Source organism: Phodopus roborovskii, unplaced genomic scaffold (assembly GCF_943737965.1).
Source record: "Phodopus roborovskii unplaced genomic scaffold, PHOROB, whole genome shotgun sequence".
Lineage (NCBI taxonomy): Eukaryota > Metazoa > Chordata > Mammalia > Rodentia > Cricetidae > Phodopus > Phodopus roborovskii.
Genome location: NW_026126645.1, coordinates 7340209 through 7365000, shown reverse-complemented (window position 1 = coordinate 7365000; position 24792 = coordinate 7340209). Strand labels below are relative to the sequence as shown.

Below are 24792 nucleotides of genomic sequence, written 5' to 3'. Positions count from 1 at the left end.
GGAAGCTAGGGACTGTGTGGTTGTGTCTGGAACCAGCCTGAACTGGAATTATCCGGTTTGAGCTGGCTATTTGCCACCTCCTGGAGGCTTCCTTGTTTCACCAGCGATTGCCTTCTTTGTGGCATTGCTGGGCTTAGGAGCCTAGGCTGCCACAGGGCTGGTGACGTGGGTGTGGCGTGGGTGTGCTCGCAGGGGCGGGGCCCAGCGAGCCTAGAGGCGGGCCACAGTCCAGAGCCCCCAAAAATGAGGTTCTGCCCGTGCTCCGGGAGCTGCTTTTAAAGCTCAGTCAGGCTTTCAGTCCTTTTCCCTTGGCTTAGTGCTGGGGTTGCTTTGGGTTTGTTAGGTTGAGAGGAATTAAAATAAGTTGGGGCAAATCTGAGCTTCTTTGTAGTTTTTCTTTTTTTGTCCCCCTCCCCCCGTAGGCCAGGCTCACTATGTATCCCTGACTGTCCTATAATTTACTCTGTAGGCCAGGATAGCTTAAAACTCCGAGAACTCCACTGCCTCTGTCTCCCGAGTGCGAGTGTGGGGATTACCTAGGTTGGCCTCTGCTTTAAGGAGGATGACCTAGAAATTCTGACCCTCGTTCCCTCCTCCACCTTTTGAGTGGTGGGCTGTAGGTGTGAGAAACCTGATTCTCACCTTTTTATTTAGTAATTCCTCGCCACTTTTTATTTTTAGTGATGCGAATGGAAGCTAGATTTTATGCTTCTGAGTGGGTTTTTCCCACTCACGCTGCATCCCCAGGGCCCTTCCCCCTTTTCTTGAGACAGAATTTCACTGTATTTCAGACCTGCCTGAACAGTGTGTGTGTGTGTGTGTGTGTGTGTGTGTGTGTGTGTGAAGGGTGCAAGTCCTGGGATCTGAACTCTGGCCCTCAAGCTAGGGCTGCTAACCACAGAGCCCCTCTCCAGCCCCCTGGCCTCACTTCTTTCTGTGTCACCACATCTGGCTAAAAATATATTTTCCACATGGAGAAGAATGGTAATGTGAAGGGTGTTTTAAAGTGATGACAATCTTCAATGGAGGTTTTTACGGAGTAGGTCTGTGGATATACCGTGGAGTCGTGCTGGATGGGACTAGAGGGAGATGGACAGGTACCCGTGTTGCTCCAGAATACATCCATAGACTGAATGCTGAGGGCGTTTCATGCCCTTGCTCATTTTCAGGAAGGACAGCGCTTTTCAATGTGCTGTGTCATGGTGCTTGCAGCCATTTTGCACTATAGTTTTGTGTGTGTGTGGGGGGGGGAGTAAATATTCTAAAGAAATGTTTACATTTAAAGGGAACAGTTTTAGGCTGATGTTTCTAATAATTTGTAATCATTTAAAAATAAACCAGTGCCTCAAGCTGTAAAACCTATGCTGTCTCGAGGGTAGTTTAGTGCCTTTCAGACCTCTTGGACCTGACACTGCTTCCAAACACAGTTCAGAAGTAGGCAGAAGCAAGCTTCTCTCTTGTCCTGGATAGGAAAGAGAGTCAGTGCCAAGGTTAAATTGGAAGAGGACAAAAATCTCAGCACACTGATACAGGCAACATCAGATATATCCAGCTGGGATTTCATCTGCATTGAGAACCCTGTACTTTTCTGGATGTCGTGACCACCACCTGGAGTCTCTGCACTCAAGAGCCTAAGGGTCCCCAGTGAGGTACAGGATGAGATACTGAATATTAAGAAGGAAAAAGAAAGACATGGGTTATAACCAGCACCTAAAGGGCAGAGGCCAGCCAGGACTGCCTAGCAAGCCTCGGTTTGAATGGGAATGGTTCCCGCAGGCTCACATGTCTGAATGCGTAGTCCCCAATGAGTGGGACTGTTTGGTTAGGGTTAGGTGTGGCTGTTGGAGCACACGGTAGGCGGGCTCTGGCGCTTCAGGGCCCTTCAGCGGGTCCACTCCTGCTCTTTGCTTTGTGCCTTCAGAGCGCGGTAAGATCTCAGCCACTGCCTCAGTGCCCTGCCTGCCTACCCGCTGCCATGCCTCCCATCGTGTTCAAGGACTAACCCTTTGAAACTCTAAGCAGGCACTAATTAAATGCATTCTTTTTAAAATTGTCTTGGTCATAATGTTTCATCATAGCAACAAAGCAATAACTGAGACAGACTGTTGCAAAGAAAGCAAAAAGATACCTCCTAAAACAAAAGCCTCTCCATCCCATATCCTATTTGATCTGTGTGCTGTCTTGGTTCATGCCTTTTTAAGCATTCTGGTTGATTTTACAGACTACACAGTTAAGTTAATAAGCAAATCCCATTATGACGAGATCAACGCTGGACACTTTCTCATCAGTCTTCCGTCAAGTACAAAGCAAACTTTCCAATTCCCCAAATTCCAAAAGGCTGCAGATACCCAGAAAGGAGCCCAGCCTGGTCCACAGGAGGGAGGGTTGCACAGTAACGCGTTTCTCACCTACCTAGAGGAGCCATTTCCCTTACCCTTATCCTCGCAGGAGGACATAAGGCGATCCAATTAACATACACCAGAGTTGCCCACCAGCCTATCGAGGTCCATGCTAACCTCTAGGTTCCCTCAGCCCCCGCTCACCAGTACTTGTTATGCACCTTAAACACCCCTTAAACGTACTGTGTAGTGTGCTGAGTGTTTCTCAGTACTGCCAGCTCTGTGGTTACACAGAGATTTACTATTAATTATGAAAGCTCAGCCTTAGCTTAGACTTGTCCCATTAGCTCTTACAACTTTAGTTAACCCATTTATATTAACCTACCTTTTGTCTCGTGGCATTTTACCTTTCATTCTGTATGTCCATGTCTCATTGGCATCTGATGTAGCTAGATTTATTCACTTCCTCTCTCTGCCTGGAAGTTCCGCCTATATCCCCCGCCTAGCTTGGCTGTTGAGCCTTTTGTTACATCAATCACATCAATACACTCTCACACAGGGTACAAATGTCCCACAACAGTGGAGCAGTCTTGTCAACTCCTCTTCTGTGCCCCTCGCATGCACTGACCTTGGCAGCCTCTGGATGTTCTAATACTACTGCTGTGAAGAAGGTGGTCTTGAGCCAGGCATTGGTGGAACACGCTTTTGATCCCAACACTCGGGAGGCAGACGCAGCCGGGTCTCTGTGAGTTCAACGCTAGCCTGGTCTACAGGATAGGCTCCAAAGCAATACAGAGAAATTGTCTTGAAAAACAAAACAAAAAGAAAGGTGTTCTTGTTCTTCAGGCGTGTTTGCCTTATCTATGGAGAGTAGTTGTGCGTGATGCTTTTTTTTTGGGGAGGGGGGAGGACACAGGTAGCTCAGGCTGCCCTGTAAGTGCTGGGATTCTAAGTTTGTGCCATCCTAGCGGGCATTATTTGAGCTTTTGCTTAGACGGTTACCTGGGTAGCAGGTTTTCTGAAGAACAGGCACGAACACATGCACATGCAGTGTTGGGATGGAACCCGGGACCAGGCAGGTTCTGTGCCTCCAGCCTGCTTTCTGAATCTCAAGAGGATTGCCAGCCTGTGGTAACTACCTGGGCTCTCAGCCTTTAGAATTTAAACTGAAAGTACTCCATGGCCAGTGTTGGTTCCCAAAAGTGAGACAGTATAAAACAGTTTCTTACTTCACCCATGATGGGAGATGTCATTCTGTATATGTTTCTCATACTGGTTAATGAATAAAGCACTGTTGGCCAATAGGAAAGTAAGATAGGTGGGACTAGGAGAGAAGGAGGAAAGAGGAAGTAGTAAGGAGATAGGAGGGGTCAAGATGGAGACTCTGGAGAAGGTAGAACTGTGGATTCCTTCCAGACTAATGTGGTTTGATCAAGCCAGACCCCTTGAAACAGAGTTCCTGGTGATCCAACATTCAAAGCAGCTTGAACAAGGCAGCCTTGCAGACTACAGCCAGGATATCTGCGTCTTCTTAGGATCCAATGACAGCGCCCCCTATCAACAGAAAGTTGGAAAGAACGACACCCAAATTCCCAAATATTGTTTATAAATGTTTGTTTTCATTTAAATGGGGTTGGTTATAAATGGTTAATGACAACAACCAATCTCCTTTTAATGGTAAAAAGGGGATTATGGTATAGATATGAATACTTTGTTTTGTAATAGATTTTCATTTATTGATACAATTTAAGGTCAATTTTGTGATATGTATATTTCTCTTGTTTATGTATTGTGTTTATATAGCTCATTTAGAAATGTAATGTATAATTCAATACAGATTATAGATAGTACCTATGATAGTCAGATATTATAGTTAAGTTAGTTAAGATTTCTAGATATACAGACATGTATTTGAGATGGGTAGGCATTCTTCAAACCTTTCAAAGACCTACAGAATATGGCATTTAAAATGGTTTAGGGTTTTTCTTGACAGTGAGACATAAAATGCTCCTGGCAACACCACCTGCGTCAGAAAGGAAGATGGACATTGAAGAAACTCGTTATGGAGTTTACTTCCAATATGGCAAGACTAGCCATTTGGACAAGATACTGCTCTTGTCTGGACTGTTTGACTTTATGCTGTATAAACTGGACATGCAGGACCCACAGAAAAGTGACTGCTGATTCAAGATGGACATTGCTACAGGGTTCCTGCTTCATGGAAGAGTTTGCCAGACAGTCTGCAGGACACATAGAAAAGTGACTGACAAACTGCCAATACAAAAAGACAATTTAAAGTTTCCTGCTTTGCTGAAGAGTCTGCCAGACACACTATGGCCTATGGGCTGAAGATGGAAGATTACAAAAGAACTTCAGGTGACTGAAAAGGCAAGATGTCTCTGTCATTTCTAGAGTTTATATATTATCCTTCTGTGGTCTTTGAAGGAGTTGAAGACAGATAGTTATAGTTATAGTTTTCCTTAGTATTAAAGATAAGTTACAGAGACTTTAGACACACAAAGATAGGATAGATGATGGAATATTTTCTTCAAATTTTGCTAAATGTTAGTGAACTAAATAGTGTTAACTGTGATTCTTATTTGATAACTGTTATGTGATATATTCTGTTATGTTAAGGTTTAAACCCTTCTTTTTATTTTAGACAGAAAGGAGGAGATGATGGGAGATGTCATTCTGTATATGTTTCTCATACTGGTTAATGAATAAAGCACTGTTGGCCAATAGGAAAGGAAGATAGGAGGGACTAGGAGACAAGAAGGAGAGAGGAAGGAGTAAGGAGGAGTCAAGATGGAGAGACTGGAGAGAACAGAACCGCCATTCCTCCGCTCTAAGATAGAGCTAGCAGATAAGACACTAGTAACTGGCCAACAGGATTATATCAAATACAGAGTCTCTGTGTGTTAATTGGGGCAGGCGCAGCGTCGGGACAAGACTGGCAGCGGGAGGAAAAACCATACTCGTTACAACCCACTGCATTTTGTACTTTGAGGCGGAATCTGAACACAGGACAAAAGCAAACAAAAGCCCAGCTGAACGCCAAGCAGTAGCAGTGCTTGGTTACGGAGCTTTTGGAGGTAGTCGTTTGTAAAAAGCACTGGAAAGGAGGGACAGTGTCTTGGGGGCTTGCTGATAAGCCAGTTTCATTGAGAGACCCTGTCTTAAAAAATGAGGTGACGGGACTTGGGAGATGGCTTAGGGGTTAAGGGCATCGGCTGCTCTTCCAGAGGACCAGGCTTCAATTCCTAACACCCGTGTGGTGGCTCCAGTTCCAGGGGATCCAACACTGTGTCAGCAGAACATCCATACACAATACATGGATGAAAAAAGGCAGAGAGTGATTGAGAAAGACACTCCCTGTCAAATTCATGGCCTCACATGTACACATAAGGGTACATGTTCATGTAAGTGAAATAAAATTCTTAGTTAAGGAATTTTAGTGTCCAGTACAGCCCACCAGAAAATGGCACAGTATTCTTTGTAGTATATTAACAAAGCCATATGCTGGGGTTTTTTTTTTTTTTTAAAAAGCTATTATCAGAATGGTAGATTTTGAAACTGGATCCAATGCTTATGTGCCAGCACTTGAAACTTTAAGGTGTTATGTGTTTATGTGCTTGTAGACATGTATGCTATGGTGTGTGTACCGAGGTCAGAGGACAACTTACTTTGTACTACAAGTATAGCCAGACTTGCTTGGACCTCTAACTTCCAAATAATGACAGGGAATCATTAACTATGAAAGCTTGGCCTTAGCTTAGGCTTGTTCCCAACTAGCTCTTGTAGCTTACATTAAGTTGTTTATATTCATCTACATTCTGCCACATGGCTAGTTACTACCGCTCACTATTGTGTGTCCCACTTACTCCACGTCTGGAGAATCCCCCACCTCTCAGATTCTTACTCCAAGTTTTTCTCTCTCCCTGGAAGTCCTGCCTATCCTCTCCTGCCTAGCTATTGGCCATTCAGTTGTTTATTAAACCAATCAGAAGGTGCCTTGGCAGAGACCTCCTCACAGTGTATAAAAAGATGATCCCACTACATATAAGGGCCTAGGGATTGAACTTGGTCATCAAGTGTGGTAGTAGGTGCCCTTACCCAGGAAGCTGTCTTTCCAACTGGCTCTTGACAATTTTTTCCTTTTTTTAAAAATCACTAAACAGTAATTCCCAATTCTTCCATCAGCCTCTAGGGATTAACATTTACCTTCAGTCACACTTTTTTTTTTTTTTTTTTTTTTTTTTTTTGACCCTGTTCTGTGCTGGGGAATCATACCTAAGGTCTCACACACAAGGCAAGCACTCTACCACTGATATATCTCCAGCCCTGTTGCTGAGTTTTGAACCAGTGTAGGTACCGTTAAATAAGTCATAGGACCGTACATTTATCCTTTTCATCCAGCTCATTTCATTTAGCGTAATGTTTCAAGATTCATCCACCTTGTTACATAGCATTCCTTTGTAAGGCTGAGCAATACTTCGTTGTTGTCTTGGGGATAAGATCTTGTGCAGGTCAGTCTGGTCCTGGACTTGCAGTCCTTTTGCCTCAACCTCCCTAGTGTGGAATATTGCAGCTGTGCCCCGTTAAGGAGATGCCTGCGTGCCTGATTGCCCCAGCACTCTTTTGTAGTGAGATAGCCACCATGCCTGCACCTGTTGCACTGACCATGCCAATTGGGGCGTGGGGACAGGTGCTCCCACCTCAACGGCTGACTGGACGTGCTGTCATACTGTGCCCGCAGGAGACAAACACAGGAGACTACTGAACCTTGCCAAGCCAGGGTAAGGCAGCCCTTCTGCTTCTCTGCTTCTGTGTTGTTCAGTCGGGTATTCTAGGCCTTAGCCAAAGCTGGTTGCACCAACGTCGCTGTGAGACTTTGGGTGACTGTCCAGGTAGCCTGCTGTTTCTGTCTTCACCGCTCCTTTTGGAAGAGTTGCTCAACTGCACTTCCTACCTACGCTAGTATTGTTATCTTCCTTCTCAGGTCTTCGATGAGGGTGAAGAAGATTAGAGAATGTCACAATTATTGTTCTCTCTTCCTAGTTAGAAATATTAGGTACAAGAATTAAACTTTCCAGCTTAGGGACAACTCTGTAGTAATCTCTGTTATGCCTTCATCTAGGACTGGATATGTAGTTTTGGCCATTTGCTCTTGTTACCTCACTGGCAATAGGTCTTAAGTGTGCATGTTCTTACTTTTCTTTCTCCTAGATCATACTTGGCATTTACTGTCCTTGTATATAGTTTTATATCAAGCCTAAATCTTTTCTTTAGGCTAAAAGGGGAATTGTAGGGAGATATCCACCCCACCCGCACCTGTTGCACCGACCGCACCCATTGGGGCGTGGGAACAGGTGTGGACGTGACTGGTGGGGCTAGGCCTGGGTTCCCAGACCCCAGCTCGTTCTCTTACTACCTGGTCGGAGACAGAGAGCATACAAGGGCATCCTTGGAGCAGGAACCTACAGCAGTCATCTGTTTCTGGTGTAAGTGATTTCTTCCCGAATAAACATCAATCAGCCTATATTGTGTCCCTGAATCTTATTTCCCACACAATACTCTTTCTTGCTTCCTTTCTTTGATTTGGGGTGGGAGTCAGGGCCAGGGGGAGCTTAGAGTAGAAGGTCCAGTGTTGGGGCTGGAGAGGTGGCTCAGAGGTTAAGACCACTGACTGTTCTTCCAGAGGTTCTGAGTTCAATTCCTAGCAACCACATGGTGGCTCACAACCATCAGTAATGAGATGTGCTGCCCTCTTCTGGCCTGCAGGGTTATATGTAGATAGAATACTGTATACATAATAAATAAATACATCTTTAAAAAAAATAAATAAATGAAAAGAAAGAAGGTCCAGTGTTCTGACCTGCCTGGGTATATAGGAAGTTCAAGGCCAGCCTAGGCAGTTTAACAAGACTCTTCTCAGGAAGGGGAAGGCTTCATAGTAGTAGAATATCCCTGTATCATGTAGCAGTCTGGATATCAGTGACAGTGCTTGAGCACTTGGACATGGGGAACATTTTATTTTATTGTCTTAATGTTGCCAGATGTTAACACCAGAGTCTGAACTATTCTAGGCAAGTGCTCTATTGCTGAGCTACATTGTACCCAGCTGCTTGTGTTAGTTGTTAGTTCATTGTTTATTATGCAGCACTTTGTGATGAACTAGTCCTATATTTTACATAACTTGCACAGAGAACCATTAGCTTCAAAAATCTGGCTGTAGCTGTCACTGCATTCTGAAGAATGACGTCATAGTACATATTTAGTCTTAAACATCATCTTCTGCTAAAACCTGGCTTTGTTTGTTTTTTTTCGAGACTGGGTTTCTCTGTGTAGCTTTGGCTGTCCTGGAACTTGCTCTGTAGACCATACTGGCCCAAATAAGAGATCTGCCTACCTCTGTTGGGATTCAAGGCAAGGAGGGGAATTTGTTATGCTGCCACAGCTGACAGCTATACTTTCCCTGGCCCCTTAAACACTACGCTCATCAGTCCGTCCTCTTAAACCAGCCAGTGTTGCTTGATAGCTCCCTGGCTTGTCCCTCTCTCAGGGATTAAAGGCATGTGTCAACACTGCCTGGCAAATCAGGCATTCTTTAAAGTCTTTGGTCTGGGGACGCAGTTCAGTGGTCCAGTACTTTACTTGACTAGCATGTGTGAGGGCCCTGGAGTCTGTCCCCAGTAACTGTTAAAACCCAAAACCTTAGGACCAATATAAATTGTTACTATTTGTTTCTGTCAGCAGGAATTATTGCTGGGTAGGTGTTTGTTTTCTGCTTCTAGCTCTGCTACTCTATGAGTTTTTCTTTGCTAACTTAATCACTGTTCTTTTTCCTCTTTTCCAAAAGCTATTCTGTATAGTTCCCTGATAAAAACACAGCTCTAGTCTTTTAATATATCAGTTTTCTCAGCCAGGACAACCAGGGCTACACAGAGAAGTCTGTTTTGTAAAACCAAAGCGATGATGATGATGATACTTTGGTGAGGAAATAAAATCCATTACCTTAAACTCCAGTTCAAGTGAAGAAAAGCTTACTGCAGAGTCCATATTAAAATGATTGGAATGGTTTTCATTCATGTCATCTTTGTTAACAGTGGTTACAGTGCTATGTATTTTGATTGTTATTTGTTTCACAATTAAAAGTAATGTCATCTGCAAGCTGGGTGTGGTGGTGCACACATGGGAGGGTAGAACAGAGGCAGATGGATCCCCGAGTTTGAGGCCAGCCTGGTCTAGAGATTGAGTTCCAGGACAGCCACACTACCTTGTCTTGGAGAACAAGCAAAATCAGCTTGTTCGGCCTTGATGTTGGTAGAAAGAGAAACTCTGCATTTTACCTTTTTACTGTTTCCTGTAATCAAGTGATGCCAGCATAATTTGAAATCTAGCTTCCATTTAGTGTAGTTTTAGAAGTTGTCATTGTGGAAGGAAAACAAGGACTCCTGAAAATGTCTTGATCTCCACACACATCGTGGCATGTTTCATGTGCAACACCCCCCACACCCAAATAAATAAATAAGCAAGCAAGCAAGCAAGCAAACAAATGTGATAGGACAGTGTACCCTGCCCTTGACTAGAGGGTCTGGTGTGGAGAGATCATTAGTGTTGTTGGGGTTGGAAGGTTATGAAAAGGAGCAACTGGAAAAATGCCAAGTATTGTGGCCCACATCTATATTCCTAGCACTCACAAAGTAGAGGCAGACACTTTAGGAGTGAAGAGTTTGAAGTCTGCATGGATTATAAGACCTTGTTTTAAAAAATAAATAAATTAAAAAAAAAAAAAAAAAAAAGCAAAATTCTGGCTTTAGTACTGTGCACCTGTATCCCCAGTGCTTTAACTAGCAGGGGGATCATGGGTTACACTCTATCCTGCACTGTGTGAAGAAACCCTATCTCAGAAAAAAGAGGGGAGTCTGTCCTGGAGCATGGATACATTCTGTCTTGTTCTGTATTGCAGAGGATGATTCTTCTGTATCTGAGGAAAGTACCAGATACTGTGGGGTTTTGAATTGTCTAAGCCTGGTGGAAAAATCCACTTAGCACACCTTCCCTCTGGTTCAAGCTTATGAATTATATAGAAGAAAGAAGTTAGCTACCTGATGAGAAGTCACTAAAAATTACTGATTCAGAGTTGAGCACTGGCGTAGGCTTTTAATCTCAGCTTTTGAGTTCAAGGCCATATTGGTCTATATAGTGAGTTCTGGGATAACCAGGGCTATGTGGAGAGAACCTGTCTGGGAAGGAGGGAGGGAGGGAGAGAGGAGGAAAATACAAGTAAGATTATTGCTTCAGATTATATCTGCATCACTCAAACTCTCTTTAACTACAGGGTCTCAGTCTGAGGCTGGAGCTGGCGTGGGACTGGCATTTGAGCCATCATGCCTAACAGATTATATCTGTTTAGCTTTTTGTTTGTTTGTTTTGTTTTTTATTTTTTTGAGACAGGGTCTTGCTATATAGCCTTCACTGGTAACTCTCTGTGTAGATCAGGCTTGCCTCAAACTCAGAGGCATCCACCTGCTTCTGCCTTCCCAGTGCACACGCGATTGTGTGCCTGTGGATGTAAAGGACAGCCGGGCAGCATTGATCCTCTTTCTACCGTATGAACTTCCTCAGTAATAGACTCATGATGTCGGGCAAACACTTTTAATCCATTCAGCGGTCTACCCTCTTGTCTACATTTCATTGATGTGGACTTGTATATAACTTGTTACCCGGCTATTTCCAAAGCCAGAGTTTAGGGTCTTGTCCATGTTTAGTAGTTGCTTTTTTTGTTTGTTTGTTTGTTTGTTTGAGTCAGGATTTCTCTGTGAAATAGTCCCTAGCTGTCCTGGAACTGGCTCTGTAGACCAGGCTGACTTCACAGAGATCCACCTGCCTCTGCCTCCAAGTGTTGGGGATTAAAGGTGGGCGCCACCATCATTTGCCTAGTTGTTGCTTTTGTTTAAGACAAGATCTTGCTATGTAGATCTGGCTGTGTAGATTGGGTTTTTGGAGAGATAGAGTTTTTTCTGTGTATCCTTGGCTGTCATTGAACTCACACTGTAGACCAGGCTGGCCTGGAACGCACAGAGGTCTGCCTGCCTCTGCCTCCAGAGTGTCACTACCACCCAGCTCATGCATGAAATTCTTAAAAGTTGGTGCTGTTGTTACTTTGAGGTTCCTGTAGTGTGTCCTTGAAAGTAACAAACTTTGTTTGACTTTAGTCTTATCACTGTGAGGTTAAGTGGTTTGTCCAAGAAATGTGCAGGCTCTCTGAACTAATATTTACTCTTAACTGTGACTCCAGAGCTGACTAACTACCAGTGTTCTGTCAGGGTTGTTACTCTTAATGTTCTTGGGAATCACACACAGTTTCTTTGCCTTTTTTTTTTTTTTGTTGTTGTTGTTGTTGTTGAAGGTAAGGTCTTGCTTTATAGCCCAGGCTAGTCTTGAACTCTCAAATCTTAGTGCCATATCCCCTAGAGTGTAGGATTACAGACCCAGTGCTCCTGCTTGCCTCTCACTAGACTCACTGGACCTGGAAGAGGAAAGTGACATCAGCCATAGAAGTAGCAGTTGCCCATGTTGGTGAAAGAATGTCCCTTTCCCCCACCCCAGGCCAGTGTGGAGTTACCTTCTCCCTTCTCCCTCTGAAGACTGAGTGTGAGACACTCACTCCAGCACCCTCAGCCTCAGTGTGGCTGTTAGCTCCTGCTTGCTTTTGGGTGGTGTGTCATGTGTGGCTCCTTTCCTGTTTGTTCTGACACTGCTGTCCCTGGGTTTTCTTTGTTGTTTTTCCTGCTCTGCAGCACTGACTCCAGCAGCACCTCAAGCGATGACTCGCCGGCCCGGTCAGTTCAATCTGCTGCAGTCCCCGCACCCACTTCCCAGTTGCTTTCGTCTCTTGAAAAAGATGAGCCCCGGAAAAGTTTTGGGATCAAAGTTCAGAATCTTCCAGTACGATCTACAGGTAATGAGTGCAATTTCCTCCCAGCTGTTGAGAGTGCAGCTCATTGATGAGCTAGAATGGGTGACTTGACTTCATGTGTGGTGTTTCTGTGCCTCATTATCACTTAATGCCATGAACAAAAACCAAGTGATTATTATAATTGCATGTGGTTTATTTCCTAAAGCTTGAGAGCGAACAACAGGGAGGGCAAGGCACATCTTAACATCTTGGCTTTGTCGGGAGAAGGGAGAAAGAGGAGAATAGAACCCTGGGCCTCTTGAGGGCGCAGGCAGGATCAGCATGGACTGGTCTGCAAACAGCTGCATGGTTGGCAACACAGCCAGGAAGGAAGATTAGGGTTAGACTTGGGAGTTAGAACTCAGAAAAGTAAGCAGAGCTGCCGAGCGAGCGGCAGGTTCTGCTCTCCAGTTCAGTCCCCTCGCACACAGAAATGTCAGATGGCATTTTATTTATGGACAATGCATACACATATTTACATGTACGCGAAGAACACGAATACAGACAAAACCTCTTTGCTTTTGATTAAATATTTGAGCTTTGATGGAATAATCTGCTGTAGGGTTATATTATAGCTAACATGAGAAAATGTTCTTGTTTTCTTTTTGTCTTTGTAAGACACAAGCCTTAAAGATGGCCTTTTCCACGAGTTTAAGAAATTTGGCAAGGTGACTTCCGTGCAGATCCATGGGGCCTCCGAGGAGAGGTACGGGCTGGTGTTCTTCCGGCAGCAAGAGGACCAAGAGAAAGCACTCACCGCCTCAAAGGGAAAACTTTTCTTTGGCATGCAGATCGAGGTGACTGCATGGATAGGGCCAGGTAAGGACAGGATGTGGGGTTCTGTCTAGTATGAGGGGCAATTAAGGGTGGGCACAATTCTAGTTTTGTTTCTTAACTTACCGGCCCAGTGTCTTAGCTTTTAAAAGGCAGGCAGCCAAGGTCTTGGGTCACCTTAATGAAGCCCACTGAGCTGGTGTGGGTAGTGGTGGTGTTGCTGGTTCTACCTCTGCAAGGGAAATGACTTCCCTTAGAGTCTGGAGTGCAGCTTCAGGCCATTTGTAGAGTCAGCATTTCCCAAAGGATGGGAGTGGTTGAGATACAAGCATGACGACAAGATTTGCATTAGGAAAGCAAACTCCATATTAATACCATTTGAGGGAGTCATTTGCATTTTCCCCAGCATAAATTAGGTCTGCTATTCTAGATGAGTGGAACTTAAAATGTTAAGGAGTGTGGAATGTCTTTTACCAAGTTTTAGGATCAGAGCCCTAGGCCCTGGCAGCCTTAAGCTAGGCTCAGCTGAGGGTCCTGTGGGAATGTGACTTGTCATAGCATGAGCACCTGAATGGAGCTGGACCACCCGCATTTAGGGTGGTCCTTCCCACCTAGACTAACCTAATCTAGAAAACCCTCACACTCAGGAAGAGTTGGGCTGTTGTTCATCCTTTTGAGAATGAGTCTTAACATAACCAAAGCTAACCTTAAATTCAACATTTATTGCCTACAACCTCCCAAGAGCTGGGACAACAGGTGTGTGTCTCGATGCTCAGTTCATCTCTTATTTGTTAATTTTGTTTTTGTTTTTGAGGCAGAGTTTTTTTTCTGTGTAGCTTTCGACTCTGTCCTGGAACTAGCTCTGTAGACCAGGCTGGCCTGCCTGGAACTCACAGAGATCTGCCTGCCTCTGTCTCCTGAGTGCTGGGACTAAAGGCGTGAGCCACCACCACCCAGCAATTTTGTTTGTTTAAAGCAAGGTTTCATAGAGCTCAGACTAGCCTTGAACTCCTGTTCCTCCCACCTTCACCTAGTGGGGTAAAGGAATGTGTCTCCCATGCCTACTTTCATTTTGTGCGTGCGTGCGTGCGTGCGTGCGTGCTACACAGAGCTCCACTTCTGAGCTGTATCCTTAGCCTGTCTACTTACGTTTTTGATGGCTTTGTTTTACATTTTTAAAAGTAGAGAACATGTGCTGAGTTATAATTATCATCAAAACCTTGAGTGTCTGTGTCTCAGACAGAATTAATAATGGAGCTTTAGCAAAGGGCTGCAATTAAATTAGAAGTTAAGGCAAGGCTTTTATCATAAAAAATAGAAACCTTTTGGATGTCATTGGGGACCATATAACACAAAAAAAAAAAAAAAAAAAAAACCAGAGAGAGAGAGAGAGAGCTCACAGATGCCACTTTAGTCCCTTTACACATACTCATTCTTGTATCTAAATGTCTTTTTAAAGCAATTATTTTAGTATTGTATTTGTATAAGTGTTGTGTCTGTGCACTATGTATGTGCCTGGTATCCACAGAAGCTGAACAGTGTTGGATCCCGTGGAACTGGATGGTTTGTGAGCTGCTATGGGTGCTGGGAATTGAACACATGTCTGGTGCAAGAGCAGCCAGTGCTTAACTTTGGGGTCATTTCTCCATCCCCTAAAGTCATGACTTAGACATTTAAATTATTGTTGTTGTAGTCATAATTACTATCAATGTGGTAAACATGAAATGTTGACCATCATTAAGATCTTGAAAGTAAATGAAACTAATGTGGTGGGACTGTTTTCTGCTGAGTTGTAGTTGTCCTTTTAGATTGTAGAGTATATGTGTTTTTGTTTGAGATAGGATTGCCCTATGAAGCCCAAACTTGCCTGGAGTTCCCTATGTGGCACAGGCTGGTCTTGAACCCTCAATTCTCTTGCATCTGCCTTCTGAGTGCTAGGACTACAGAGGTGTTTCACCATGCCTAGCCAGGTAATAGTTTCATATTCTGTTAAGACCAGAGGGTAAAAGGCACTTGTCTGATGACCTGAGTCTATCCCCAGGACCCATGTAGAGGTGAATGGACCTCCACACATGCCCAAACTCATATGTCATGCACACACACTATAATAATAAATGTCATTGTGGTTTATTCCTTTAATCTCAGCATTCAGTACAACTCACTGAAGGCCAACTAGGACTGCATGGTGAAAACCTAAAAATAACAACAAAAACAAGCAAATAAAATTTTTCCTGTTGGGGGCTGGAGAGATGGCTTAGAAGTTAAGAGCACTCACTGGTTTCTCTTCCTAGAAGACCCAGGTTCAATTCCCAGCATGCACATGGCAGCTCACAGTTGTCTGTAGCTCCAGTCCCAAAGGATTTGCCACCTCCACACAGACGTGCATGCAGACAAAACATCAATGCACACAAAGTAAATAAAGAAATTAACTCAAAAAAAAAAAAAAAAAAAAAAAAAATGGTGTCCAGGTGTGTCTTTAAGCAGAAAAGTTCCTGTTAAATTCTTTGAAAAATATCTTCAGTTTTTGCATGTTCCCTTGTTTGTCTGAGACAGTGTCTACTGTATAGCAAGGCTGGTCTTGAACTAGCAGTCCTGTCACAACTGTTTCCTGAGTGCTGAGATTACAGGTCTGTCCACCATGCCCAGAATGACAGTTTGTTAAGCACATATTTCCCCAAATGAGTAAATTACATATTAGAGAATGTATTAAAGCACCCTGTTCTGTTCTGTTCTGTTCTGCCCATCCACTCACAGAAACAGAAAGTGAAAATGAATTTCGGCCCTTGGATGAAAGGATAGATGAATTCCACCCCAAAGCAACAAGAACTCTTTTCATTGGCAACCTTGAAAAAACGACTACTTACCATGACCTTCGAAACATCTTTCAGCGCTTTGGAGAAATCGTGGTATGTTGCTTTAGTGATAAAATGCTGTAGATCTTGGGAGAACATAAACATGGCATAGCATGGATATACATATGTGATAGTTGAGGACAAATGAAATATTTCCCCTTTGTGCCACCCCTTTTTTATTTTTAAAGACTAGTGTCTCATTTTAAAGACTAGTATCATTTCAAGCTTGCCTTGAAATGATATTCTTTCCTCAACCTCCTGAGTAATGGGATTCTAGGTGTGGGCCATTTCCTTATCCTCCAATTAACATTTTTAAAGAGACTTAAAAAAAAAAAGAGAGAGAGTGTGTATATGCACATTCTGCCTGCATATATGTTTGTGTACCTTGTGTGTGCCAGGTGCCTGTGGAGGCTACAAGAGGGCATCAGCCATGTGCATACTAGAAACTGAACTCAGGTTATCTATAAGAGCAGCCAGAGCTCATAAGTGAATGCTTGGAGACAGTGTCTTGCTGTGTAGTTAAACAGGCAGATGATCTCTGTGAGTTCAAGGCCAACTTTGTCCATATAGCCAGGCCAGCTAGGGCTATACAGTCTTTTAGTTTGTTTTGTTTTTAATTATCATATATTGATGGGGAATGTCCTTCTGTATATATGTTTCTCTTATTGGCTGATGATTAAAACACTGTTTGGCTAATGGAGGCAGATAGATAGGCGGGAATAGGAGACGAGACTTGAGAGAGAGAGAGCAGGAGAAGACACCATGTGCCGACAAAGGAGTAACATTTCTCCGGTAAGCCAGGACCATATGGAAATACATAGATTTATAGGAATTGATTAAGACAGAGCTAGCCAGTAAGAAGCCCTAGCCATCGCCCAACAGTTTTATAATTAATATAGCGTCCACGTGCTTATTTGGGGCTGAAGAGTGTCGGGACCTGGTGGGATAAGACACTCTAGCTTCGATGTTTAATTATGTATGTGTCTCTGTGGATATGTGCACGTGAGTATTAATGCCTACCGGAGACCAGAGGTGTTAGGATATCCTAGGAGTTGGAGTCACAGGCAGTTAGACAGACAGAAACTGCCAGAAGTGGGTGCTAGGAATTGAACTCAAGTCCTCTGTGAGAGGAGCAAGTGTTTGTTCTTAACCACTGAGCTATCTACCGCCAGAGACTCTTTTTTTTTTTTTTTTTTTTTTTTAAAGAAATAAATACTTCTATAATTTCAAGTTGGTTTTTAAACTTTCTGTCTACCCCCCCCCCCCCCCCAAGATGAATCAGTGTTCAGAGTACTGGCTCTCTTTTGGAAGACCCTGATTCCATTCTCCCACCCACCCAGTGGCTCTTAGGACCATCTGTAACTGTAGTTTTGGATTATCCAGGGCCCTCATTTGGCCTCTGCAAGCACTGCACACATGTGATGCAAAGACATACAAACAGGCAAAACTCCCATAACATAAAATAGCAATTAGTAAGTTAGAGAGGGAGAGAGTGGTGGTCCTATGCACCCCACTCTTGCCATCCAATGTTGTATGTAGCCAAAGGTGAACTGAACTTATGATAGCTCCTGCCCTCTGTAGTACTGGGAATTTTTAGGCATTGAAGAACAAACCCAGGGATTCATACATGCTAGGCATGTGCTTTTTACCAACTGAACTGCACTCCTAACCTATTCCCACTTTTGTTATTGTTATTTGTTTGGTGTTCTTGAGACAAGGTCTCTTTATGTATGCTAGCCTAGCCTTGAACTTACAGACATCCCCTGACTCTCTTCCCGAGTTCTGTGATCAAAGGCATGTGAAACATGTGAAACCGTGCCTGCCTTGTTTCTGTATTCTGTTAAGACAGAATCTGATTATGTATCCCTGGCTGGCCTAGAACTGGCTATGCACATTAAGCTGGTGTTAAATTTGTGAGCTCTCTTCTGCCGTTGTCTGGACAGCACCCAGCTCAAGACTGAACAGCAGTGAAGAAGTGTAAGCTTGAAGAGTGTACGATAGTGACAGCTGGTGTGTGTGTGTGTGTGTGTGTGTGTGTGTGTGTGTTCGTTCATTCTGTTTCTCTGTCTCTGTGTGTATTCTGTAGTCCTCTGTGTGTGTCCTATGTCTCTGTGTTGGCCTGTCTCTTGCTTGTACTTTATACTTGAAGAAAAACACCATTGTTTTTAAATGATATGATGTCCTCTCTTTTGAGACAGGGTCTCTGTGTGACAGGCTGGCCTTGCGCTAGAGCTGGCCTTTCGTTACCCTTCCCAGTACTCGTGAGGGCTGTGGGCACATGAACACACACTGATGAATGTAGTCATGGAATTAGCACATCTTGAAAACTTGATTTCTTGATTATTCTTTTCAAATATTGTTTTGTTTTGTTTTGTTTTTTTACTTTGGTTTTTTTGAGTCAGGGTTTCTTTGTGTAGCCTTGCCTGTCCTGGAACCGGCTCTGTAGACCAGGCTGGTCTCAAACTCACAGAGATCCACCTACCTCTGCCTCCCGAGTGCTGGGATTAAAGTCATGTATAACCGTACCTAGCTCAGGTATCAAGGCATTTGACTACTAAAGATTTATGACAATGTCAAAGTGTAGTCAGACTTTTTTGTTTCTAACTAGCTCTTATAACGTAAGTTACCACATTTTTATTTATTTACTTTCTGCCTTGTGGCTTTATTACTTTATCTCTATATTGCCCATCCTACTTGCTCTGTACTTCTGGTGGCTCCCTTTCTTCTTCCCAGTGTCCTCTCTGCCTTGAAAATACTGCCTGGCTATGGGCCTGTCAGCTTCTTATTAAACTAATCCAAGTGACACTTCTTCACAGTGTACAAAAAGATTATTCTATAACACCAAAGGGAATTACTTCTTAGTATTTCACTAAGTAGGCAACCTTTCCTTTGTCATGAATTTCTCTGTTTACCATAGATTTAAAATGTTAAGTTGCAGCATAGTTGCCTCACATGGGATGGCTTTCATGGTATATGATCTTTATATGATCAGTGTACAGTGTGTTCAGACACATGATCGAACTAAAGGTACCCAGAACATGATTTGTAGAAAGAAGCAAGCCATGTGATGTGGACTTGGCTTTTACTGATTTATTTCCTTATTGCCATATTGCTAAGTGATATTGATTGGCTCTTTCAGGACATTGATATTAAGAAAGTGAATGGAGTTCCTCAGTATGCCTTCCTGCAGTATTGTGATATTGCTAGTGTGTGTAAGGCTATCAAGAAGATGGATGGAGAGTACCTTGGAAATAACCGCCTCAAGGTAAGCAAAGTGCATAAATCCTTATATTTGATTTCGCTTTAAGGTTTTGGGGACTTTATCTTGTTATTTTAGGGTCACAGAAGGACAGTTACTTAGTGCAGAAGGCAAGTTTCTGTGCACCCATCTTGACATAGGAGACTGGCACTCAGAGCCAGGCAGGATTGATTGCCCTGGAGTAAATCTTGATTATTCTTTGATTACATACTAACCACTTGGCATGTTGTTTAAAGCTCAGTGGTTGATGACAACACACTTTACCATGTGTGAGCTCCTGGGTTCAACATACACATACACTTTCAGCATTTCTAGAAAAGACTAGTTTTCTAAGAATTTTGTAGTTAAATAGTAATTGTGATCTGTGGTGATAGACTTTTCTCTTTTAATTTCAGCTGGGTTTTGGAAAGAGCATGCCTACGAACTGTGTGTGGTTAGACGGACTTTCTTCAAACGTGTCTGACCAGTATTTAACACGACATTTCTGCCGATACGGGCCTGTGGTGAAGGTAGGCACTTGTTCTTGACTTTGTCTCTCAGTATTTCTTGTGTTGTGTCTTTCCATTCTCACTTTCTGCTGCTGTCTTCTCTGTTCCTTAAATAATTTACACCTTAAAAACTCCCAACACTCACACCAGGTGGTTCAGGCCTGCCTGGAACTCCAGCTGAAGAGATCCAACACATTCTTCTAGGCTATGCAAAAGTATTTTTAAAAATTAAACTTAGATTTATGGTCTGTTGGGCCAGGCTCTAAGTTCAGTCTCTAGCATTGCAAAATCACCAGCATTAAAACTATTTCCAAATATATAAGATTCTGGGGGAGCTGGAGAGATGGCTCAGCTGTTAAGAGCATTGGCTGCAAGCCGGGTGGTGGGCAGTGCATGCCTTTAATCCCAGCACTGGGGAGGCAGAGGCAGGTGGGTCTCTGTGAGTCAGAGACCAGCCTGATCTACAAGAGCTAGTTCCAGAACAGCCTCCAAAGCCATAGAGAAACCCTGTCTTGAAAAACAAAACAAAAACAAACAAACAAACAAAAAAAGAGCACTGGCTGCTCTTCCAGAGGACCTGGGTTCAATGCCCAGCACCCACATGGCAGCTCATAAACAGTCTGTAACTCCAGTTCCAGGGGATCTTCACACCAGTGTACATAAAATGAAGTTAAATCAATTTTAAAAATAAAGATTCTTCTTGAAACTCCTTTCTATATAGTTAAATAAAGTAAGATTTTAAAAATTATTTTGTCACACACGTTTAAAAAAAATGAAAGTCTCATATAAAAATAGCTTTTTGTCTTTATACTGGTGAGCTTTCAAATTAAATACCTGGGGCTGGCGAGAGGATGGCTCAGTGGTTAAGAGCACTGGCTCCATACATACTTACATAAATAAAATCCTGTTTAAATTTAAAATACCCCACCCCTTAAGCTTCCATTTTCGAACAGCACTATGGTGCTGTGACAACTGTCCCATAGATGGACTTAGCCAAAATAAGTGAATTAAAACATTTTGTAGTTTGCTGGCAAGATGATTTCTTTAGACACAATAGAGTAGGTTGCTAGAGGTTTTTATAATTTTCGGGTGAGAAAATTAGTTCAGGGACAGCAAGATGGCGTGACAGGTACATAGTTTGCCACACCATCTAGTTAATGAGTCTGATTCCCAAAACCCACATAAAGGTGGACTAAGAGAAGCAACTCCACAGAGTTGTCCTCTGATGTCTGCATGTGCTCTGTGGCATCCCTGCCCACAGACGTACAACACGTGTCCAGACACACGCACTGATAGTAGGGGAAATTAGTCTAGAGCTGGAGAGTTGCCTGAAAGTGTGAAGACCTGAGTTCAAAACCCTAGAATCCACATAAAAGCCAGAAGCAGCATCAGTGTCTGTAATCCCAGCACTTACACGTGGAGATGGGAGGTACAGACAGGAAAGCTGAGAAGTATAAAGCTTTGAGTCCCGAGTTTGTGGCAGAACCACAACAGTCCATCTCAAACAAGTTGGAAGGCAAAGGCTGACACCTGTATTTGTCCTTTGAACTTCACACAAATGCCATTCTAACAGCTGAATGTGGTTGGTGGCTCATGCCTGTAATCCCAGATTAGGTAGGTTTAGGCAGGAGGGTGCTACATCATGAGTCTCTGAAATAACAACTAACTGTGATTAAGTTTTACCCATTGTTTTGTTGCTAGGGATTGAACATTGGGTCTTGTGTGTACTAGGCAAGTTCTCTGTCACTGAGTTGTGTCCCTAGATCTGATTTGTGTTTAAGTAATTATGAATTTAATGTGTTCATACAGTAAAGTTTTCATCTGACCAATATTTGCTAAATAGCACACCCACAAACACAGGAAAAGGATCTTAGGCCCAATTCCATCCTCTTATTATTTTGAGCTTCAGATAAAAGAATGGTCTCCTTATAGTAAAGTCAATATGAAAAACAGTAAAATCTAAGAATTCAAAGATATCCTGGAAGCCTCAATACCACGACTTCATTGTCCTTGCAACACCCGACATCTGTTTACTAAGACAATAGTGTGATTCCATGGTCTCTGAACATTGAACTTAGTGTGTTTACTGAGACAAGCCTCTTCTGGGAACCCAAAGTTTTTCTGGAGTAGTCTAAATACAGCAGTTTTTCTTAGGAACATCCTTGTGACTTAGGGTTTTTTTGGGACTGACACTCAGACCAGTAGATAAAGCTCTTAATTGGTTGTTTTATTTTTTTGCAGGTGGTGTTTGACCGATTAAAAGGCATGGCTCTGGTTCTCTACAATGAGATTGAGTATGCACAAGCAGCTGTCAAGGAGACCAAGGGCAGGAAAATTGGTGGGAATAAAATTAAGGTGTGCACAGTGACGTTAACAAAAGCCGAAGACTGTGTGTCATACGCCCAATCCCAGATAGGCCCTCACAGTGTGATGTGCCTCACAAGCAAAACCAATGTGTGTGTTATACGCTCAATCACAGATAGGTCCTCATAGTATGATCTGCCGCAAAAACCAAAACCAAACCAAACAAAAAACCAGAAGCCAAACAAAAGTCCATACAGATCTCTGCCCAGAGCTGCATATATAGGTTGCCAGGATAGAGAGTGGTTTACTGAACATGGTTTTATTTCTCCTCTCCTCAATTTTACGGGGAAATAATGGGATTTTCATGCTTGCTGTTTGTGGACACAGGTCTTTTATGCTCTTAGCAATAGATCTTGCCTAATTAATAGTCCTTTTGAAAGCACTTCTTTTCCTGGATGCCTTACCTGTATTCTTGGTGCAGGGCCCTCCTTCCCCATTACAGTGAGTGTCTGTGTGCCAGTGGCACATTCAGTCAGTCAGCTTCCAAAAATAAGCTACCCGTGGCAGTAAGCACAGAGAGAGAGTATGTTCCTGGTATTGCTTGTTTAAAAACTTGCTATTTGTGTTTGTTTGTCATAATCATGAACTTCAGAACTGATGGCTAGGTTAAGCTAAAATAGCAATATTTTGGAAGTAAGACATAAAGCTAGGCAGCTGGTAAATAGTTCTGTGTTGTCCCTGTGTCCTGTAGTACTGATTATTATTACAAATTTATGTGCACCATAGATTGCCCAACTATTGATTGTACATTTAATTGACCCAAGTAGAATTCTGGTAGCATTTTATTTTTCTCCTTTTTTGTTGTTTGTTTGATTGGCAAGGAGAGACGTTGTGGGTGTATAAGTATGGGTCTCACTGTGTAGCCCAGGCTGGCCTCACGCCCATGATTGTGACCATCTTGATTCAACCTTCTCAGTTTGGGAATTGTACCATGCCCAGCCCTTTCACTCCTGGATTGGGTTCTGGGACCTTAAATTGTATCTGTCGATTTATGTAGAATTTGGAGTATTTAAAAAAAAAAAAAAAAAATGTCTTAAACTTCCCAGAATTGGCTGTGCGTTATGGCACACATCTTTTGTTTTTTAATTATTATTTTTCAAACTTACTCTTTTCTCATTAATATGTCCTCACCATAGCTTCTATGCCTTCCTTCCAGTTACCCCTTCTCTCCCAGACCCACCCCCACTTTTGGTCTCCCCCCAGAAAAGAACGGGCCTCAGGCGCATCAGCCAAACACAGCACAAGATACAGTTAAGACCAGGCACAACGGTCACATCAAGGCTGGGCAGAGCAACGCAATAGGAAGATAAGGGTTCCCAAGAGAAGGCAAAAGAGTCACTAGAGATACCCTCACCCCACTGTCAGGAGTCCCCCCAAAACACCAAGCCAGCAGCCATGACATATAAGCAGAGTATCTAGTGTAGACCCATGCAGGCTTCACAATTGCCCTTTCAGTCTGAGCTCCCGCCAACTCCTCTTAGTTGACCCCACAGGCTGTGCTGTCCCTGTGTCCTTTATCCCTCTGGCTCCTACAATTCCTTCTCCATCCTCCATCGTCTTTCAAAGGGTTCCCTGAGCTTGTTAGAGACCTGCAAACTGGGCTCACCCTCTCTTTAAGAGACAGAGAGGCAGGTTAAGTTCACAGATGCCATGGCTACACAGAGTATAAACCCTGTCTTGACAAACAACTAAACAAAAAAACTTTCCAAAACTGAAATCTGAAAGTTCTTTCTTCACAAAAATCTTTTTATATATTGTTGATGTTTGTATTAGATATGCATCATATAATAATGGGCTTTATTAAGAATTCTTTATCTTTTAAAGGTGGATTTTGCAAATCGGGAAAGCCAGTTAGCATTTTATCACTGCATGGAGAAGTCTGGTCAAGATATCAGAGACTTCTATGAAATGTTAACAGAAAGAAGGTAGGTGGTTCATTCTGTTCTGTGCTGGACCATGGGCTTTGGAAATGGTCACCAGACTATACACATAGTAGGTCAGCATTCTACTTCTGAACCACCCGCTAGCCTGAGGCGTGTGCAGCAGATCTGCCAGTACAGCTTGAGTTCTAATTTTTATACGCTGAAATTTTATTTTTCTCTTTTTCAGTTCTGCTCATTTCTTCCCAAACATACTTTTGACCTGTCACATAGAAAGCACAGGTTTATTTTTACAAATGTGTTTTTTATGTAGTTGAAGATACCCCCTCTCAGTTCCCACTGAGTGCTCTTATATTGGAAAGGATTGTGAAATGTTTGTTTGACTCTTAAAGTAGGTCTGAGCCAGGTGGTGGCACACGTCTTTAATCCCAGCACTCAGGAGGCAGAGGCAGGCAGATCTCTATGAATTCAAGGCCAGCCTGGTGTATAGATGAGTTCTAGAACGGGTTCCAAAGCTACACAGAGAAACCCAGTCTTGAAGAACAGAGAGAGAGAGAGAGAGGGAGAGAAAGACAGAGAGTCAGATCAGGTATAAACATAATACGACTTTTGCAGTGTAGAAGGCATGTCATTTTTTATCATAGTAACGTAGTATTTGTTTTTTTTCTTCTGTTGATTAGATAACCTATTAAAGTGCCCTCTACATAATCACCAGGCTCTTCAATAGAGGATTGTGTTCGAAAGTGGAAACTGTTGTTTATACTAAAGCAAGCATTTTGCCAGACATTGCTCTATGGCGGTCTCCTACCTGTCCTCGTCCATACATATCAAAAGGCTTCTGGCAGTTAGAGTCAAGAGCCACCAGAACCGGG

General features: G+C 43.0%; 1 protein-coding gene across 1 annotated transcript in view; it reads left to right on the top strand.

The window, feature by feature from the left end:
- Spen (spen family transcriptional repressor) overlaps positions 1–24792 on the top strand; it is a 68419-nt gene that overhangs the window by 27410 nt on the left and 16217 nt on the right. Inside the window, exons 4-10 of the mRNA XM_051173559.1 lie at positions 12146–12306; positions 12922–13122; positions 15832–15983; positions 19069–19194; positions 19584–19697; positions 21918–22031; positions 23865–23965. Coding sequence (XP_051029516.1) covers positions 12146–12306; positions 12922–13122; positions 15832–15983; positions 19069–19194; positions 19584–19697; positions 21918–22031; positions 23865–23965 — 969 coding nt within the window. The remainder of the gene's footprint in view (positions 1–12145; positions 12307–12921; positions 13123–15831; positions 15984–19068; positions 19195–19583; positions 19698–21917; positions 22032–23864; positions 23966–24792) is intronic.